Source organism: Halichoeres trimaculatus, unplaced genomic scaffold, assembly GCF_033239565.1.
Source record: "Halichoeres trimaculatus isolate MK-OKI-2021-1 unplaced genomic scaffold, fHalTri1.1 fHalTri1_scaffold_11, whole genome shotgun sequence".
In the NCBI taxonomy this organism is placed as follows: domain Eukaryota; kingdom Metazoa; phylum Chordata; class Actinopteri; order Labriformes; family Labridae; genus Halichoeres; species Halichoeres trimaculatus.
In genome coordinates, this window is record NW_027437189.1 from 32,582,025 (window position 1) to 32,598,537 (window position 16,513).

Consider the following 16,513-nt stretch of genomic DNA (forward strand, 5'->3'; position numbering starts at 1 on the left):
GTTGGAGCCTTTTTGAAGGGCAGGAACAAAAAGAAAAAGGGCACATACAGCGTGTTCTCCTTACTGAAGGAGGCCCTGAGTTCTGCATGTTTTTTAGGGGAAAACCAGCACACATTTCTGCTACACAAGAGGGGACTTAACATGTTTTGGCTCCCAAGAGGTCACTTTAGCAAGTGTTCTGGTCTACTGGAGAGGGCACTTAGGCACGCATTTTTGTCCCAAACAGTGCACTTAAGCATGTGTTTTGGTTCCAAGGAGTGGAGTTTAGCACACATTTGGCTCCCAAGTGGGCATAGTGTGTGACTGGGTCGCAAGAGTGCATGTTAATGTACGTTTTGGCTCCCAAGGATTATATAAGCCAATTTTTGGCTCCCAAGAGTGCAGTTTAGCACACATTTGGCTCCCAGGTGGGCATTGTGTGTGATTGGGTCGCAAGAGTGCACTTTGGTGCGCATTTTGGGTCCCAAGAGGTCACTTTAGCTCATGTTTTGAACTCCTGGAGGGAACTTTAGAGCAGAATGTTGCTCCAAAAAGTGCATTTTAGCATGTTTTTTGGCTCCCAAGAGGGTACTTAATGCAAATTTGGCTCCCGGCAGTGCATTTTTAGCATGCGTTAGGCTCTCAAAAGAGCACTTTAGCATGTGTTTTGGTTCCCAAAGAGGCACAGTAGTGCACATTTTGGTTCCGAATAGAGCACTTTAGCACACATTTGGCTCCCAAGAGGGCACAGTTTTTGATTTGGCTCTCAAGAGGGCACTTAAGTGAGCATTTTGGCTCCCAACAGGGCATTTTAGGAAGCGTTTGGCTCTCAAAAGACCATGTGTTTTGGCTGCATAAAAGGCACAGTAGCGCACATTTTGGCTCCAAAGATGGCACTCTAGCACATGTTTTGGCTCCCAAGCGAACACAGTGTTTGATTTGGCTCTTAAGAGGGCACTTAAATGCGCATTTTGAGTCCCAAGAGAGGACTTTACACACATTTTGGCTCCCAAGAAGTCACTTTGGCCCATTTTCTGACCTCTAAGAGGGCACTTTAGCGTGTTTTTCATTATTGGGCCACTGCCCTCACAAATTGTTGAAGGTAATGGAATCAGTGTCATTTTGTTATATCTTCTGATTTGTGGGATAAAACCTTTGAAAAGCAAAAGCTGTGACATCATTCCTGGCTCATCTGTTGTCAGAAAAGGACCTTGGGATGTTCTTTTTTCAATAAAGTCTAAAGATCTTGAAGTAAGAGAATGAAAAGTGGTGCATCAAAGAAGAAAAAGAATCTGCTGAAAAAAATCAAAGAAAGGCAAAGTTGTAATAAAGTAAACTCAGTTTTCACCAAGTTTGCTTCAAACCACTGTCTGATTCAGAGAAAACGTTGAGAGCCTCTTCACTTTTCTGGATTTATTCAAAGGAAACAAGACAACGCTCTTTGTGAAACTTACAGTCCTGTTTCCCCTTCCTCTGCTCACCTGTATCCTCTCTCCATCCAGATGTGATCGATGTAAGCTCAGGCGAAGACGAAGCCGTTGTCCACATCAGCAGCGAATCCACCAACGAGGAAGAAAGTGAGCAGAGCGGCGCACACACCAACGACACCTTAAACCAGCCGGACAGCGAGGGCCGGGTGCTGGTCAACCTGAACCACCCAACCACAGAGGAGGACATCTACCTGTCGTCTCAGCTGGCTCGAGCAGTCAAACCTCACCAGGTAATCATGTGACCTTTCCCTCACTCACACTCAGGTCTTTACTCCTCGGTCTCACCGCGTGTCTGTCCTCGCAGATCGGTGGGATCCGTTTCCTGTACGACAACCTGGTGGAGTCTGTAGAGCGCTTCAGCAGCAGCAGCGGCTTCGGCTGCATCCTGGCTCACAGCATGGGCCTTGGGAAGACGCTGCAGGTCATCTCCTTCATCGACATCCTGTTCAGACACACCAAGGCTCACACCGTGCTCGCCATCGTACCTGTAAGCAAGAAAGAAAACAGGGTTTAACAAACTAGGTTCAAGGAAAATGAAATGTTTGGAAATATTAAAACACATCTAATGATTCATCATCATCATCATCTTAATTTCCTCTCAGGTCAACACTTTGCAGAACTGGCTGTCCGAGTTCAACACATGGGTCCCGCCCCCAGAGGCGTTACCTCCAGACACCGACCCCAAACTGGTGACGCCTCGGGCTTTCAAGGTCCACATCCTCAATGACGAACACAAGTGAGTGCCAGGAGCAGAAGCCTTCATTATCTTAATCTGTGTGAGGCCAAACCGCTGCCACCCAGCCACAGGCTCTGTGTGCTTACGCTGGACTTGTTGGAGGTGTAAACGGGGTATCAACAGTGGAGAAACTCTCCTCCTGTCTTCTGATGAACGCTGTAACTGACCTTCTCATGTGCCTCTGCACCTAATCCCCATCTGCTCGTCTGTTCCCCCTTCTTCCATCTCACCATCATCCTCTTCCTCAACAGCTGCTTCAGCTGGAAAGAATCTTGAACTTTTGCATGCACAGTCGTGTCTCTGTGAGTGTGTGTGTGTGTGTGTGTGTGTGTGTGTGTGTGTGTGTGTGTTTGGCATCAGGGTGGAAGGAATGCTGCATGATGAGTGTGCAGTTCCAGGGAACAGCCATGTCTGAATGTGACACACTGACCTCGTTACACTGAAGAACGTCTTGTTAGTGGGATTCTTATACATTTACATAACTTGCATGCTTAATTTTACTGCTGCAGTCTTAATTATTTGTTGATGATTGTTGAACTAAGTAGCAGATATTTTAGCACGCCATGGTTTGATTTAAATGCCTTTAATTATGATTTTCCCTGCGTAATGTGAAATAATCTGCAGAGCTGCATTTCCCACTGCGCTGTTCTTGGAAGTATTACCAAAAGCATTTGTTCCATTTCTGAGAAGCGGCTCCAACGAGGCTTTTTACGCTTTATGAAACGTATAAATCAAGTGTTCAGAGCTTCTACTTTACATATCTTTTGTGCTCGTTTCTGCTCTGAGGCAAAGATAAAACTGTTTATTCACTCTCTTACTGTTTCCTGTATTTTCCAGGAACACAACAACCAGAGCCAAAGTGGTGGAGGACTGGTCTCGAGACGGAGGAGTGCTGCTGATGGGCTACGAGATGTACCGCCTCCTGTCAATGAAGAAGAGCTTTGTGGCTGGGAGGAAGAGGAAGAGCAAAAAAGCAGCAGGACCTGTGGTTATAGACCTGGATGAAGAAGACAGGCAGCAGGAGTTGCTCAAAGGTCGGTGAAATAAAGTGTGGATCAGAAAGAGACAAATGAAGAAACCTGAAAGGAAATCCGTTGCGTTATGTTCTACGTTTTCTCCTCCCACAGGTATCGAGAGAGCGTTGGCCCGGCCTGGCCCAGACGTGGTCATCTGTGACGAAGGCCATCGTATCAAGAACTGCCATGCCAGCACATCCCAGGCCCTGAAGAACATCCGGACCCGGCGCAGAGTTGTCCTAACCGGATACCCGCTCCAGAACAACCTGATTGAGTACTGGTGCATGGTGGACTTTGTGCGACCCGACTTTCTGGGTGTGTTTTTATATTTGTTTAATGATTTCAGGGAAGTTTTTCCCATGAGTCACTGAGTTGACCTTAAAATGGAAAAGCTCTTTTGTTTGTGTCGTGCTGCTGCTTCAATTTGTATGTGTGTGTGTGTGTGTGTGTTTCAGGGACGCGGCAGGAGTTCAGTAACATGTTCGAGCGCCCCATTCTGAACGGGCAGTGCGTGGACAGCACGCCTCAGGACGTCCAGCTGATGAGGTACAGGAGCCACGTCCTGCACAGCCTCCTGGAGGGCTTCGTACAGAGGTGAGACAGCACACACACAAACCTGACCTCCATTAAAAGTTTTGATGGAAAACCAAAGTCTCTGCTGGTCTGTGCTTCAAACACCGGATAGTTTCACACCTGATCTTTTGATAACACAGACTGAACAGTGATTACACTTTGTGTTTCCTCCAGACGAGGTCATGACGTCCTGAAGGATCAGCTGCCCTCCAAAGAGGAGCACGTCATCCTGGTGCGCCTGTCCCCCCTGCAGAGGGCGCTCTACACTGAGTTCATGAACCGCTTCAGAGAAGCAGGAAACACGGGCTGGCTCAGTCTCAACCCACTGAAGGCTTTCTGCGTCTGCTGCAAGGTACGGAGACGCTGTGAGAAAATGAATGATTCTCATAATTAACTCTTTTTTTTTTTTTTTTAAACTTACGACTCTCCTACTCTAGAGATTTTTCACGCTGCTGATCTGTTTTCATTCCTCAGATTTGGAACCATCCAGACGTGCTCTATGAGGCCTTACAGAAAGAAAACCTGGCGAGTGACCAGGACTTGGACCTTGATGACATCACTTCCTCAGGTGCTGCTCGATGCCCAACTGCACCCAATCAGAAGCCCAAACCCATAGAGAACCCCAACCCCATTGGTGGACTGAGTCTCAACCAGCTGCAGGAGAAAGCCAATCAGGTCATCACTTACGAATGGGTACGTGACACAAACATAAAGATTTAAAATTCAATAAAAATTTCCTCTGACTCTTTGAAACAACTCTTAAAATGACTCCTGGAGCACAAAGTGAAATTTTTGAGTAGACTTCACATCTTTGGTGATCATTTCTTCTCACTACATGATGAACTTTCCTTCTCTTGGCTCCTGTGAACGTTATAGTGTTAGAATTAAAGGTTAAGTCATGTCTCTGCTCTCACACTGTCAGGCTAAGGACATTATGTGTGACTACACGCCCGGCCTTTTGGAGAACTCTGCAAAAATGGTGCTTCTGTTCCACCTGATCGAGGAGAGCGTCAGGAAAGGAGACAAACTCCTCGTCTTCAGGTAGATCAGATATAACATCTGCTGTATTCACACGGCTCTAGTTTTTTCACCATCAGATGAAATCCTTAAGTTTCTCTTTTGTTTCCTTCCTGTAGTCAGAGTTTGTCCACGCTGACAGTGATTGAGGAGTTTTTGGCTAAGAGAGCAGTGCCTCCATCACCCAACATGTCCAGCAGGGACAGACCCAACCAGAACTGGGTTCGCAACCTCAACTACTATCGTGAGTGATCTTTAAATCATGATTCAACAATAATTACCATGAATGCATCTCAGAAAATATCATTAAAATCAAAGACATCTAAAAACGTGGCCATTAGACTATGGAGAAGACAGAGTTAAGTTAACTAAGGAATTCAGAGAAGTGACCATAAACTGCAGGAGGAAAACCTTTCCTTTCTGTTTACAGTACATAAAATCAAAGATCTGCAGGTGTTTCAGCTTCTCAGGAGAGTGTTTACAGTGACTGTCCTCCCTCTCCTCCCATTGACCTACAATAAGTGCTGCCACCTGCTGGTGGTTTTTTGAAACAGACAGATCTCAAGGAACAGCTCTCCACAGTCACAGAACATAACTCACAACCATCTAGGCCTTTCACGATAAATATTGCTACGCGATAATTTTCCAAAATATTACTGCCGATAAACATTATTATTGTCAATATTATTTTGATTTTTTTTTTCATTTTTTCATTGATGTAATCATGATAAATGGGATGATAAAGTGAGTACACCATATCAAAAGCAAGAAACTTTAATTTCTTAAGAGTATTTAACTGTAATTAAAAGGTCAGGATCTTTTAAATAAAATAAATTAAACAAAAAATGTAATACATTTAACAAACAAGAAAGAGAAAAAAATACAATGAAAATGAAATGGACTCTTTTAGAAAAAAATACATGTCAATGAAAATAATTAATACTAATCAAAAACAATAAAACATAGACCCTGTCTCTAAAGAAAAAATACCCCCCCCCCCCCCCCCCCCCCAAAAAAAAAAAACAATAAAAACTATAGCCTAAATAAAAGGGAGTTTATACAGTTCCTGAATTGTTTGAAACATGTCCTTTTTCACAGTCAATCCGTACTGTCTGTCAAACATTTTGAACATTTCTGGCTTTCAACCGTATTGAAGGGCTGCATTTCTTTGGCAATGTAGCTGTCTTTGAGCGCCCACCATTTGGCGCTTTTATTTCTATTTACTTTGCCGACCAAAAGCCTCAGTAAGAGCGGATTGTCAAAGAACAAGGCTCCGCTGCACCTCCCCTTCTTCTTCGTCGCCACTATTTTCAAACAAATGCGACATATCAGCTCGTTGGTGTTCATGAGCTCACACTTTGTTCATTCTGATAAAAAAACAAAATATTCCCACACTGGGACTGTGGCAGGCGGCTTAAGAACCGTATCTTTGGTGCCATCACTCATATTAGTGTGTGTTTCCTCCTTACCCCTCAGGACGCTCGCTTCAGCTCTCTCCGTGTGTACGCGCGAGCAGCCCTGTCTTCACCCCAAAGATCACATTTTTGACAGATGCTCACTCCGATATAAATCTGCTAAATCCGCTATAGAGCCTGTGCACCCCAATGTTAGGAAAGATAGACGTAGTGAGCCATCTTCTCATTCAGCCTCTTTGGTCGAAAGAGACGAGGAAAACAAACATGCAAACATGTGGCATTTTGAAGCATATTGGCATCTTATTAATCTTTAGGCTCTGATGCAGTAGTGCCACTCTGTCTGCAGTTACTATTCTGTCTCCAACATTGTCCCCACTGAATATCGGCTCCAAATATGACTAATAGTTGGTATCGGCCCTGATAAAACCATATCGGTCTATCTCTGTCTTTTAGGACTGGATGGAAGCACAACAGCCTCAGAGAGGGAGAGGCTCATCAACCAGTTTAACGACCCATCCAACACCTCCGCCTGGGTTTTCCTGCTCTCAACAAGGTAACACACAACAACAGTAACACATAAATAGAATAAAATGAATGTAGTATGATTAGATTAGGATTTCATGTGAGGATAACTACATCGCCCTTCTTCTCTCTGCCTCAGGGCGGGCTGTCTTGGTGTGAACCTGATTGGTGCAAACCGTGTCGTCGTGTTTGACGCCTCCTGGAACCCGTGCCACGACGCTCAGGCCGTGTGCCGCGTCTATCGCTACGGTCAGAGGAAGCCCTGCCATATCTACCGGCTGGTGTGTGACTTCACTCTGGAGAAGAAGATCTACGACCGCCAGATTTCCAAGCAGGGCATGTCAGGTGAGATGAGAAGAGCATCAGTGAGTTACTTAAAGTTTGAAGCAACAGATTTAAAAGTCTATAAGTTTCTGCGTCTGTTGACTCCTCTTGTGGAGCATTTGTTGTTCTGGGAGTCACAACAGAAGAAGAAAAAGTAATGAAAGGGGCTGAATGCGCTATAAAACTGATCAGTCCAGACTCCCCTGTGTGAAAACCCTGCAGACAGACCCCAAGAAACTAATTTCACACCAGAGTGTTAAAGGAGCTCTTGTCTGGCAGACTAAACTGTCTCGAGTGTGTTTAGTAATCTAAGTCTGGCGAGACAGACGCGTCGAGGGCACTTAGACTTTAAGAGGAAATGAGACTTTTCTCCTCACATGTCATCTTAACCCTTTGTTTTGTGTCTTCTTTCCTTCCAGACCGTGTGGTGGATGACTTAAACCCTGTCCTGACTTTCACCAGGAGGGAGGTGGAGTCTCTTCTTCACTTTGTGGAGGAGGAGCCGGACCCCTCCTGTGTCCAGCTGAAGCCCCAGGACGGCGTCGAGAGCGTCCTGAGGAAGGCGCTGCACAACTTCCCTCATCTGATAACAAAGGTAGTTAAAGAGAGGAGCCTGAGAAACTCTATCACTGTGCTGCCCCCTAGAGGACTTAATGATTAACACATTTACAAGCCTGTGTTTCACTGCTCAGCGGGAACCGTTGAAGGTTAGAATCAGCGTCTACAGCTCTCCATGAATGAATAACTCACAGGCTCCGTCTGTGTCAGTGAAATAGCCGAGCAGCGTTGTCATTACCTTTCTAAATCTACACGTAGGTTTAATTTGAGGTGAAAACTTTGACGCGCAGCTGGAATTACCCCCCTCTTTATGTGTTTTCACTGTTTGAGAAAGCTCCTGCAGCTGGTGAGTCACCTCATTATTAAACCTGCAGGATTCTCAGCGGATGTTTTCCAGCCCACACTCTCCAAACCCGAGCTCACACACTTTTTAAGCCGCTTTTAAAGAGGAATAAGCTCAAATTTGGCACTTTCCTGTGTGCTCATATTTTCTAATTAACCTTTCCTCTCTTCCAGCAACCATTCCCTCACGAGTCCCTGCTGATGGACCGCAGGGAGCTGAAGCTGAGCAAGGCGGAAAAGAAAGCAGCAAAGAAAGGGTATGAGCTGGAGAAGAGGGCTTCTGTGCCGTACACTCGTCCTTCCTACGCTCACTACTATCCTGCCAGCGACCAGAGCCTCACCAACATCCCTGCGTTCAGCCAGAGAAACTGGTCAGTGCTTAACTTTGAAGATTTCTCACATATCTTTTCAGCTGATCTCAAATCTAACTCCAAGTCTCTCGACTCAGGCGCCCACCTCCTCGTGCTGAAGAGAAGCCAGTGGCCAGTGTGAGGCCAGTCCAGTCGACTCCAGTTCCCATGATGCCCCGACAGGCGACTGCAGGCTCACCAGGGGAAAACGCACCGGGATCAAACCTGGGAGGGTTCCCCCTCAACTGCCTGCAAAAAGCTGGAGTGTTCGTGCAGAAAATCGTCACCACCACTGGTAGGCAAACAGCACAAACTCACTCTGACAAAATCGTTGTCAAGTTTTTTCTTTTATTCAGTGAATAAAAGTCAACACAACACACGCCTGAGCAAAACCTTGAGACCATTTGGAAAATTGCATGAATTTACATTTTGCTTTGTTGGATCTTAAAAAGGTTTTAAGTAGAGCTTCAAAAAAGAAGACAAAAAACTATTGGGTTACTTGATTGAAAACAGTTAAAGTGAAACAGTCTGTTCATCAGCTGGTCAAAAGTTTAAGACCACAGCTGAAAAAAATCTAAAAAAAAAACAGACCAGGGCTCTCAGTCATGAGGGAGACCCCCTGCAACATCTCCACAGAGCCAGCCGCCGTTTGACGCCCCTGACCAACCTGAAGGAAAAAACCCAGATCATGATGGCGCCCCCTCCACTGTGCCACCGTGAAAACATCTCCAGTGGGATCTCCTCGTCATGCCCTGCTGTAGTGGGCTGCAGTCGGCTACAGCAACAACCTTGCCCAAACAGCCAATCAGATCCTCTGGATTTTTGGGGGTCTACTTTTTGAATTTTACAGGGTGTCAGCGGGGTCTTAAAAAGTATTAAAAGTTGATAAATCAATTTTGGGAAAATTAAGGCCCTTAAAAAGTATTAAAAAGTCTTAATTGTGGTTTTAAGAGGTATTAAATTTTTAAGGTATTTAAGCTCCAAAAATATCTATTAATATTATTTTCTTCCTTGCGACTGTTCCCTGATTGGGACGTTAAACATTCACTTAGAGTCAGTGTAAAAATACAAAAATTTGAAAGAATAAAATAAAATAAATACATAAAAGATTTTTGTTGCAATAAGATACAAAAATTAAGATTGTGAGAGGTATAAACACCAGCTATAAATTAATGTCACTACTAGTTTTAAAAAGAAATTAAATACAATATTAAAGCAAATCACACAATCTCAGGCTCATGTCTTAAATTTTGATAATGATGAAATAATTTTGCAGGGGTTTTTTGCAAGTTGGCCTTGAATAAGTCTTCTTCCTTGTTGTGGGAGTGACGATAAACCTGCCTTTTTTTTTATTTGTTCTTTCAAGCTTTATTCCTTCCCAGCTTACATCATTTCTGTAAAAATGCAAACTACAACTGTTAAAGATAGGTTGCCAACAACAACTCAAAGTTGCGATAAAGACTTTAAACTTTTTGAAAGATTTTTGAAAAAGTCTTAAAAAGGTTTTGGAATTAACCTCAGGATTTTAGCATATACCCTGTTTTAGTTCCCTAACCCTCAGGATCTTTGTCGTACTGCGTTCAACCTCAGCAGTGATGGCGTGTTGTGAGAGGCCTTGCTGATGCAGCTCAACAATCCGACCACGTTCACAGAGAGAAAGATTTTCAGCTTTTGCTTTTAGGAGGTCATGACAGAGAGAATACGTAACAGAAAATGACTGAATCCACTTTTTAGAGCAGATTCAGTCCTTTAAAGTCTGTGGTCTTAAACTTCTGATCAGCTGATGAGCAGACTATTTGTTGTTTTCACTAAATTGCTCACTCAACTTTATTTTTGTCTCACTCCGATTTCTTCCTTTTGCATTTTGAAGCTCTGATCAGGTCTTTTTTAGATTCAACAGTGCAAAATGTAAATCTGTGCAGTATTTCAACTGGTCTTAAAATTTGATGAGGGGTGTAATGCTTTATATCTTCTCACAACAAATGTGTCTCCCATATTTAGATATCGTGATTCCAGGAACCAACAGCTCAACAGATGTCCAGGCCAGGATCTCTGCTGGAGAGAGTATCCACATCATCAGAGGCACAAAAGGTACTAAACTTCTCTATAACTCAACAAACCAGTGATATGTGGAGTTTTAACTGCTGTGATTGTGTGACTCAGGTCATGGTCACTGTTCTGATTTTATTCTTCTGTTACAGGGACTTACATCAGGACATCAGACGGACGAATCTTTGCCATCAGAGCTGCTAACAGAGCTAAAGCTATGGAGGATGGTACCTCTGCAGCGCCCAAAGGTACGCTCAAAACACACGCTCGAAAGATAGGCATTGTTCAAACAGACAAACTTTACCCTTTTACTGTAAAAATACTGAAGACTTCTGTCTGTTTTCAGACTCCATGGCCCAGCCAGAGGAAATGTCAACCAATGGGAGCAACGGCTGCCTGTCACCTGATCGTAGGCAGCAGGTCAACCCCACGACTCTGCCCCGCCCTCTTTCCCCCGACAGCCCGGAGATCATCAGCGAGCTGCAGCGCTACACAGGAGGTCCAGCAGGGGCTCACACAGAGGGGGCCACAGAGAACAGCAAACTGGCTCAGACCAACTGCAGCAGCGGCAACGTCATCCAGCCCAAAATGGATGCCACCGCAGCCCAAGACCTGAGAACAGGCAGCAAGCGCAAAGCCTCCACCCCGTCCCTGGAGGAGCGGCCCAGTAAGCAGCCTCCTGTAGGCAAACACTCCTCCGCTCCTCCTCAAGGCTTCCCCTTCACCGGTGGGTACGGCCTTCCTCCTCTGGGCCTGAACCCCGCCTTGCTGGGCGGCTCGCTGGGGCACCCGCTCTTCATGGGGGCTGGCTCGCCTTACTTCCAGACCCCCAACAGTCAGCTGAGCGACCCCAGCTGCATGTACCCGGATCTGTTTGGCTTCGGTGGAGCAAGTGCAGTCCCCACTTCATCGTCCTCCTCCCCGACCACAAGCACTACTACTGCCACCTCCTCCTCATCATCACTGTCATCCTCTGCTCCAATCAAAGCAGGAGCCCTGCCACCGTTCATGCTGAGCCCCAACATGGCGGGCATGGCTGGGATGCTCCCACCAGGGTTCCCTCTCTCCTACAATCAGTCTCTGGCCAGCCTCTACACAGGGTCTATGCTGCCAGGCGGGCTGCCAGGACCAGCTGCCACTCCCGGTCCAGCAGGAGCCAGTTTCCTCTCCCAGTATCCCCCGACTACCGCTTCCTGCTCCTCCTCTTCATCCCCTTCCTCCTTCTCCCCCTCAGCGCAGTCAGAGGGCACCCGGGGGCCGGTGCTGGTGAACGGCAGGAATATCAGCAGCTCCAGCGGCTCTGACGACGATGACGACGTAATCGAAGTCAGCGGACAGTGACGGATGAAACACGTAGATGCTGAGCGAGCTTGATTTGATGTGATCATCCTCTTGATAGGATGACGTCCTGTTTGCCAGGATGCAGGCTGAGAAGGGCCTGTGGCTGAGACGGTGAGGGACTTAAAGAGATGTGAAGTGATGACAACCGAGCCCATACTGTTTGCTTCTGCCTGAGTGGAGATTGAAAAAAGACGAAGTGCGAGATGGATGTGCTGAAGACCAGAAGGTGAATCCTGAGGGAGGAAAAAGCTCCAGAGGAGAGAAGAAAAACCCGAGGACTTTGGGCTTCCAAGTTTCTGAAATCCTAATCACTGGACTCGGTACTGCTGAGAGCGGGCCTGCAGTGACCACAAACGGCCACTAGTTGTAATGTTGACTTTAGAGATTCTAGTTCTGCAGCTTCGCTAGATGTTGAGACTCTTGCTTTTTTTCAGCTAATTAAAAAGACGAGCGTAGGGAGGATTGCTTCAAAAAAGGTTTGATAAATACGATAGCTGGTAGTTACATTAGTTAAATATCAGTAACTGAAATGGTATTGTTTGTCACTTGTCGATTATTGCTACTGAATTCTTCTTTAAATGGTAAAAGAAAATGTAAAAAGGATCAGACGGGACTCGGGAAAGCATTTCTGTTTGCTCAATAATTCACTGCCAGAACAGGTGGGTGTTGTTTATCTTTGTTCTTGAAGAAAATCAAATCAAAGATCCTCTTGAATTATTGAAGAAGACGTTAAGGGTTGAGGACAGGGTTAAAGACGATTACTGAAACCTTAAAACTCTAATGACAGAATGTACGCTTAATCAAATGCCTTGAAACCAGGCCTTTTTGAGAAGACTCCTTCTGTTTTAGGCATCAGATGTGGGAAGATCTGATTTTTCTGTGTGTGCGTGTCTTTTATATTTATGTATTCTCTTTTACTTCTTAAAGAAAATCATTGCCTAAAAGACAGCCAGGTGAAAATGAGAAAAAAAAAAACTGTGGTGGAGGTTTCCTCCTCGTAGCGGAGAAAACAACCAAACAGAAAATGCCTTTTTTGCCTCCATCTTTCTGAATGTGAACTGTGAGAGAGGATAGGTAAAGAGAGACGGGCGCTTACAGCGGCTCTCTGAATCTCACCCACAGTCTTACTGTAGCCTCGCGAAAAACGATGCAAAACACTCACTCAAGCCTATATACGTGTTGGTAAAAGCCCAGAAGAATGAAGCTTGCCCTCAGTCTTGGTTACGCTTGTGTCGTCACTGTGTTCGTAACTGTGTGTTCTGTTCTGTAGGGTTACAAATGGAATTAAATCTTTTGCTTTACCCGGTTTGGAAACGTGCTCTGAAACGACAGATTCCACCTCTATTTATGTTCTGTTTCTTTCTGTCTTTCACGTGTCATTTTGTAAACAGAGGTCATCGTGAAACCAAACTGACTTTGACTCTGGAGAAAACGGTGTAGCTTTGCCAAAAACAGAAATTGCAGAAGCACATCAAAAACCTCCACGGCAGAAGATTGTGTCTTAAGAGACCAAATAATGTTGACGTAGACAAGAATTGAAACCCATCACAGACACAAACACTCTCTTTAACAAGAACATATCCACCCCTCTGCACCACCTTACAGGTAACACTGTACTCTGTCCTGCACTGTCAAAGAGACACTAATCTGTATCTGTTAGCTGAAGCTGGGGAAGCTTCATCACGTGACCAAGTTTCCTGTAGATCACCCACAAACCCGAGCTCTGCTGTCCAATCCAACGCTCTGAGCACACAAACTGTTCACTGAGTAGAGAAATCTCCTCTGAAACGGCTTCAGTGAGAGCTTTTAAAAGCACCAGCTCTCACCTTAAAACAGAAACGTCATCGAGAGAGGACTGAGCATTTCCTGTTCTTTCACTTCCATTTGTTAGTTTACTTATGTTTCAATTTTTTGTTCTCTTTTTACAATGTTTGAATTTACCAAATTAATTTATTTATGACGGTGCATATTTATTCATTTGTATTTTTATTTTTGTACAATGTTCTTTTTTTGGTTCCTTTTCTTTATCTCGTTTGTAAGGTTTTTTTTTTAATTTTGAGGTCATTTTACTGTCGTCGTTACTACCGATCATAACATTTTCTGTTTGATGTTTTGTTTTTGAGAGAACTGATGATTCTGCCAGTCTGACCCGAGCTTGTGAACGTGTGCAGAACTTACACGTGGACCAACAAACAGTAAATGTGCAAATGAATCAAGAGCATAAATAAGAAGTAAATATCTGACTTATGTATGATAATATCACAGTAATTTCTAAGCTGTGAAAAACTTTTTAAATGATATTAAACTCCTTCATCCTGACTTTTTTTTTCTTTCGTTTTCTTTTTTTTTTTTGTGGGTTCCTCACAAAAAAAAAAAAAAAAACGTCTTTTGCCAACTGATATGAGCCATTTTTTGCATGTAAATAAAGCTAATTCACAAGCTTTCGGGTCAGAAACTGAAGCAGTCCAAGCATACTTCATTCAAAAAGAGAGAAATTAATGAAATTAAGTGCTTCTCTTTCCTTTTTGTTTTCATTTTTCTTTGTTCATCACCATATCATCAAAAAATGTCCATCTGTGTGTCAGCTCTGTGACAGCAAGCGAGTGAGTTCCTCAGTGTTGAATTGTTCGATCCATGGTCAGCTCAGGCTCTGACTGACTTCTATTTCACAGCTTTCTACTTGAATTTACATATTTATTTATGAGAAATCGATAAAGTCGGTGGAGATGAACCGACTGTCTCCTGTTCCATTTTAGCCGAGGAGAAGATTAAAGCTGCTGTCTTTGAGGATTGGCTCTGTTCTAAGCCTGTTGTGTAGTTTATGGATGGATAAATGTATGACCTTGGATTACTTTTAGATCCTTTTTTTTGTTCGTTTTTTGAAGTTTGTAAATAAAAAGAAACATGTTCTAAATAATACCTTTCCTAATTTTATTTACAACAGTAGTCAGTAGCAAATGTAGTGCCTATAACCCCCTGTCTCTCTCTCTCTCTCTCTCTCACACACACACACACACACACACACACACACACAGCAGAGCACATGCAGATTTGAAAACAACCGTGCAAATGACAGAAAAATAAATCTTTTCACACTTTTTCTAATGTAATTACAGTTTTTTTCATGTTTGTTGAAGTAAAACAAAACTTTGCATGCTTAATGTCTGTTAGATGAAGCGTAGTGAACAGTGTGGATTTAAGAGTCAGACTTCAGGGGAATCACTCGGGCTTTAAAAAGAAAATGTACCCACAGCCCTGAGAAAGAAAAGAGAAACTCGATTGTGTGTCTGCTGAAGATTTAATGGTCCATTTTATTACATGGTGACAGGTTTTTCCTCATCTTAAGATACATTCATAAAAGAGAAAATCAAAAGAAACAACAAAGTCAGCATTGAACTGCCCCAAAAAGTACTGTTTTTGTTGGTGGACTCTAAAATAAGACCAGGGGCAGATGATTTTAATACATGCAGGTGTTCTGCTTAAAAACTTTGTGATGTGTGCTCTCATATTTCTGTCCCCTGAAAAAGGGTGGACTCTAAATGAACCAAAGCAATACAGCTCAGTCCAGTGTTGGAAACATCTTAAAGAAAGGAAAGTGAAGAAAATAAAAATAAATAAATAAAATGTAGCACCTTTTAGAGATAAGTTCTTAATTTATGAATGATATCTAATAAATCTTGAATATTTCAGATAAAAAAGAGTTCTTTTTTTAAATCCATTCACCATTCACAGCAGAACGAGGCCAGCTAAAAATATCCGACCCAATTGGAGTTGTCCTCTGTTAATTTATTTACATAATAGTCGATGTCAGTACATTCAGTGCTATCAGCTGTTTTTATCCTTATCCTGTTCTTATAACTGCAGAAGTAGATCAGTGGAATGTAACAGAGGGTGAAACCTGCATTTTTTTTCTTGTCAAACATTCAACCTTTATGTCTCTCTTAAATAAATAACCTCTCCTTCGATGAGATTGATATGAGGCAGGACCTACTTCTACTTTGCAAAATTTTATTTACCGCTTTGGATCCTTAAAATCAGAAAGAAAAACATCCTAAGGAAGTTTATTATAAAAAACCAAGAATTCATCATCCTTTATTTTGAAAACTGTCTGCTTACCATCCACCCAAACAGGATCAACTGTACCTTCTAACACTGGTGGACTTCAATCTGAAATGAACACAAATAAATAAAGGTGAACAGAGAGCAGCTAATGTGATAGGTTCTCCTCAAACAATGGTTCATTTGGTGGCTCTGCAGTTAAAGCGCTTTCCCTTGTTTGGTTTGTAATTAAATTACAAAACCCACAAACTGTTTTTTTTATTTGTTTGAACACCTGTACTGTCTGTAACTGTCATGTCCAGTTTGCCAGCCGCAGTACCTGTAATAAACAGAATCCATATAGATGATAATCATAGAACTGTGGTTTCAGTACATAATGTGCCTCTAAATCAGATGTTTATACAACAGATTATTTTATTTCATTCACAAAAGCCAGGAAAAAGTGTCTTGCTGGCAGTCTTAGCATGAATGCTGAGACATACATTTTTGGTGCATGAATAAATTAAGCGTAACAGTGTTATAGATAAAGGTGTAGTGTGGGAGTCTTCAAAGCATGTACCATGAAGCACAATAGATGTCACGTCTTTTTTATTTTTATATGAAATGGTGCCTGTGATCTTGATTTGTTTCTGTAAACTTATATAAGAGGTTGCTGTTGCAGTCTGTGTCCCAAATCTTTGTTAAAACTTATTTGTATTTGTCCTTCTTTTGTAAATGTGATGGTCTGGTTGTTCAGAATAAA

General features: G+C 43.3%; 1 protein-coding gene across 4 annotated transcripts in view; it reads left to right on the top strand.

The window, feature by feature from the left end:
• LOC141799254 (helicase ARIP4-like) overlaps positions 1-12,993 on the top strand; it is a 118,118-nt gene extending 105,125 nt beyond the window's left edge. For all 4 annotated transcript variants that reach the window (XM_074681450.1, XM_074681449.1, XM_074681451.1 and 1 more), the window contains 18 exons: positions 1,482-1,699; positions 1,774-1,956; positions 2,072-2,205; positions 3,043-3,239; positions 3,333-3,536; positions 3,677-3,815; positions 3,969-4,146; positions 4,269-4,487; positions 4,717-4,835; positions 4,931-5,055; positions 6,680-6,779; positions 6,888-7,093; positions 7,492-7,667; positions 8,147-8,343; positions 8,421-8,617; positions 10,324-10,413; positions 10,524-10,619; positions 10,718-12,993. In XM_074681450.1, the coding sequence (XP_074537551.1) occupies positions 1,482-1,699; positions 1,774-1,956; positions 2,072-2,205; positions 3,043-3,239; positions 3,333-3,536; positions 3,677-3,815; positions 3,969-4,146; positions 4,269-4,487; positions 4,717-4,835; positions 4,931-5,055; positions 6,680-6,779; positions 6,888-7,093; positions 7,492-7,667; positions 8,147-8,343; positions 8,421-8,617; positions 10,324-10,413; positions 10,524-10,619; positions 10,718-11,712 (3,773 nt within the window). In that variant the 3' untranslated portion in view covers positions 11,713-12,993. The remainder of the gene's footprint in view (positions 1-1,481; positions 1,700-1,773; positions 1,957-2,071; positions 2,206-3,042; positions 3,240-3,332; positions 3,537-3,676; positions 3,816-3,968; positions 4,147-4,268; positions 4,488-4,716; positions 4,836-4,930; positions 5,056-6,679; positions 6,780-6,887; positions 7,094-7,491; positions 7,668-8,146; positions 8,344-8,420; positions 8,618-10,323; positions 10,414-10,523; positions 10,620-10,717) is intronic.
• The last annotated feature ends 3,520 nt before the right edge of the window (positions 12,994-16,513 follow it).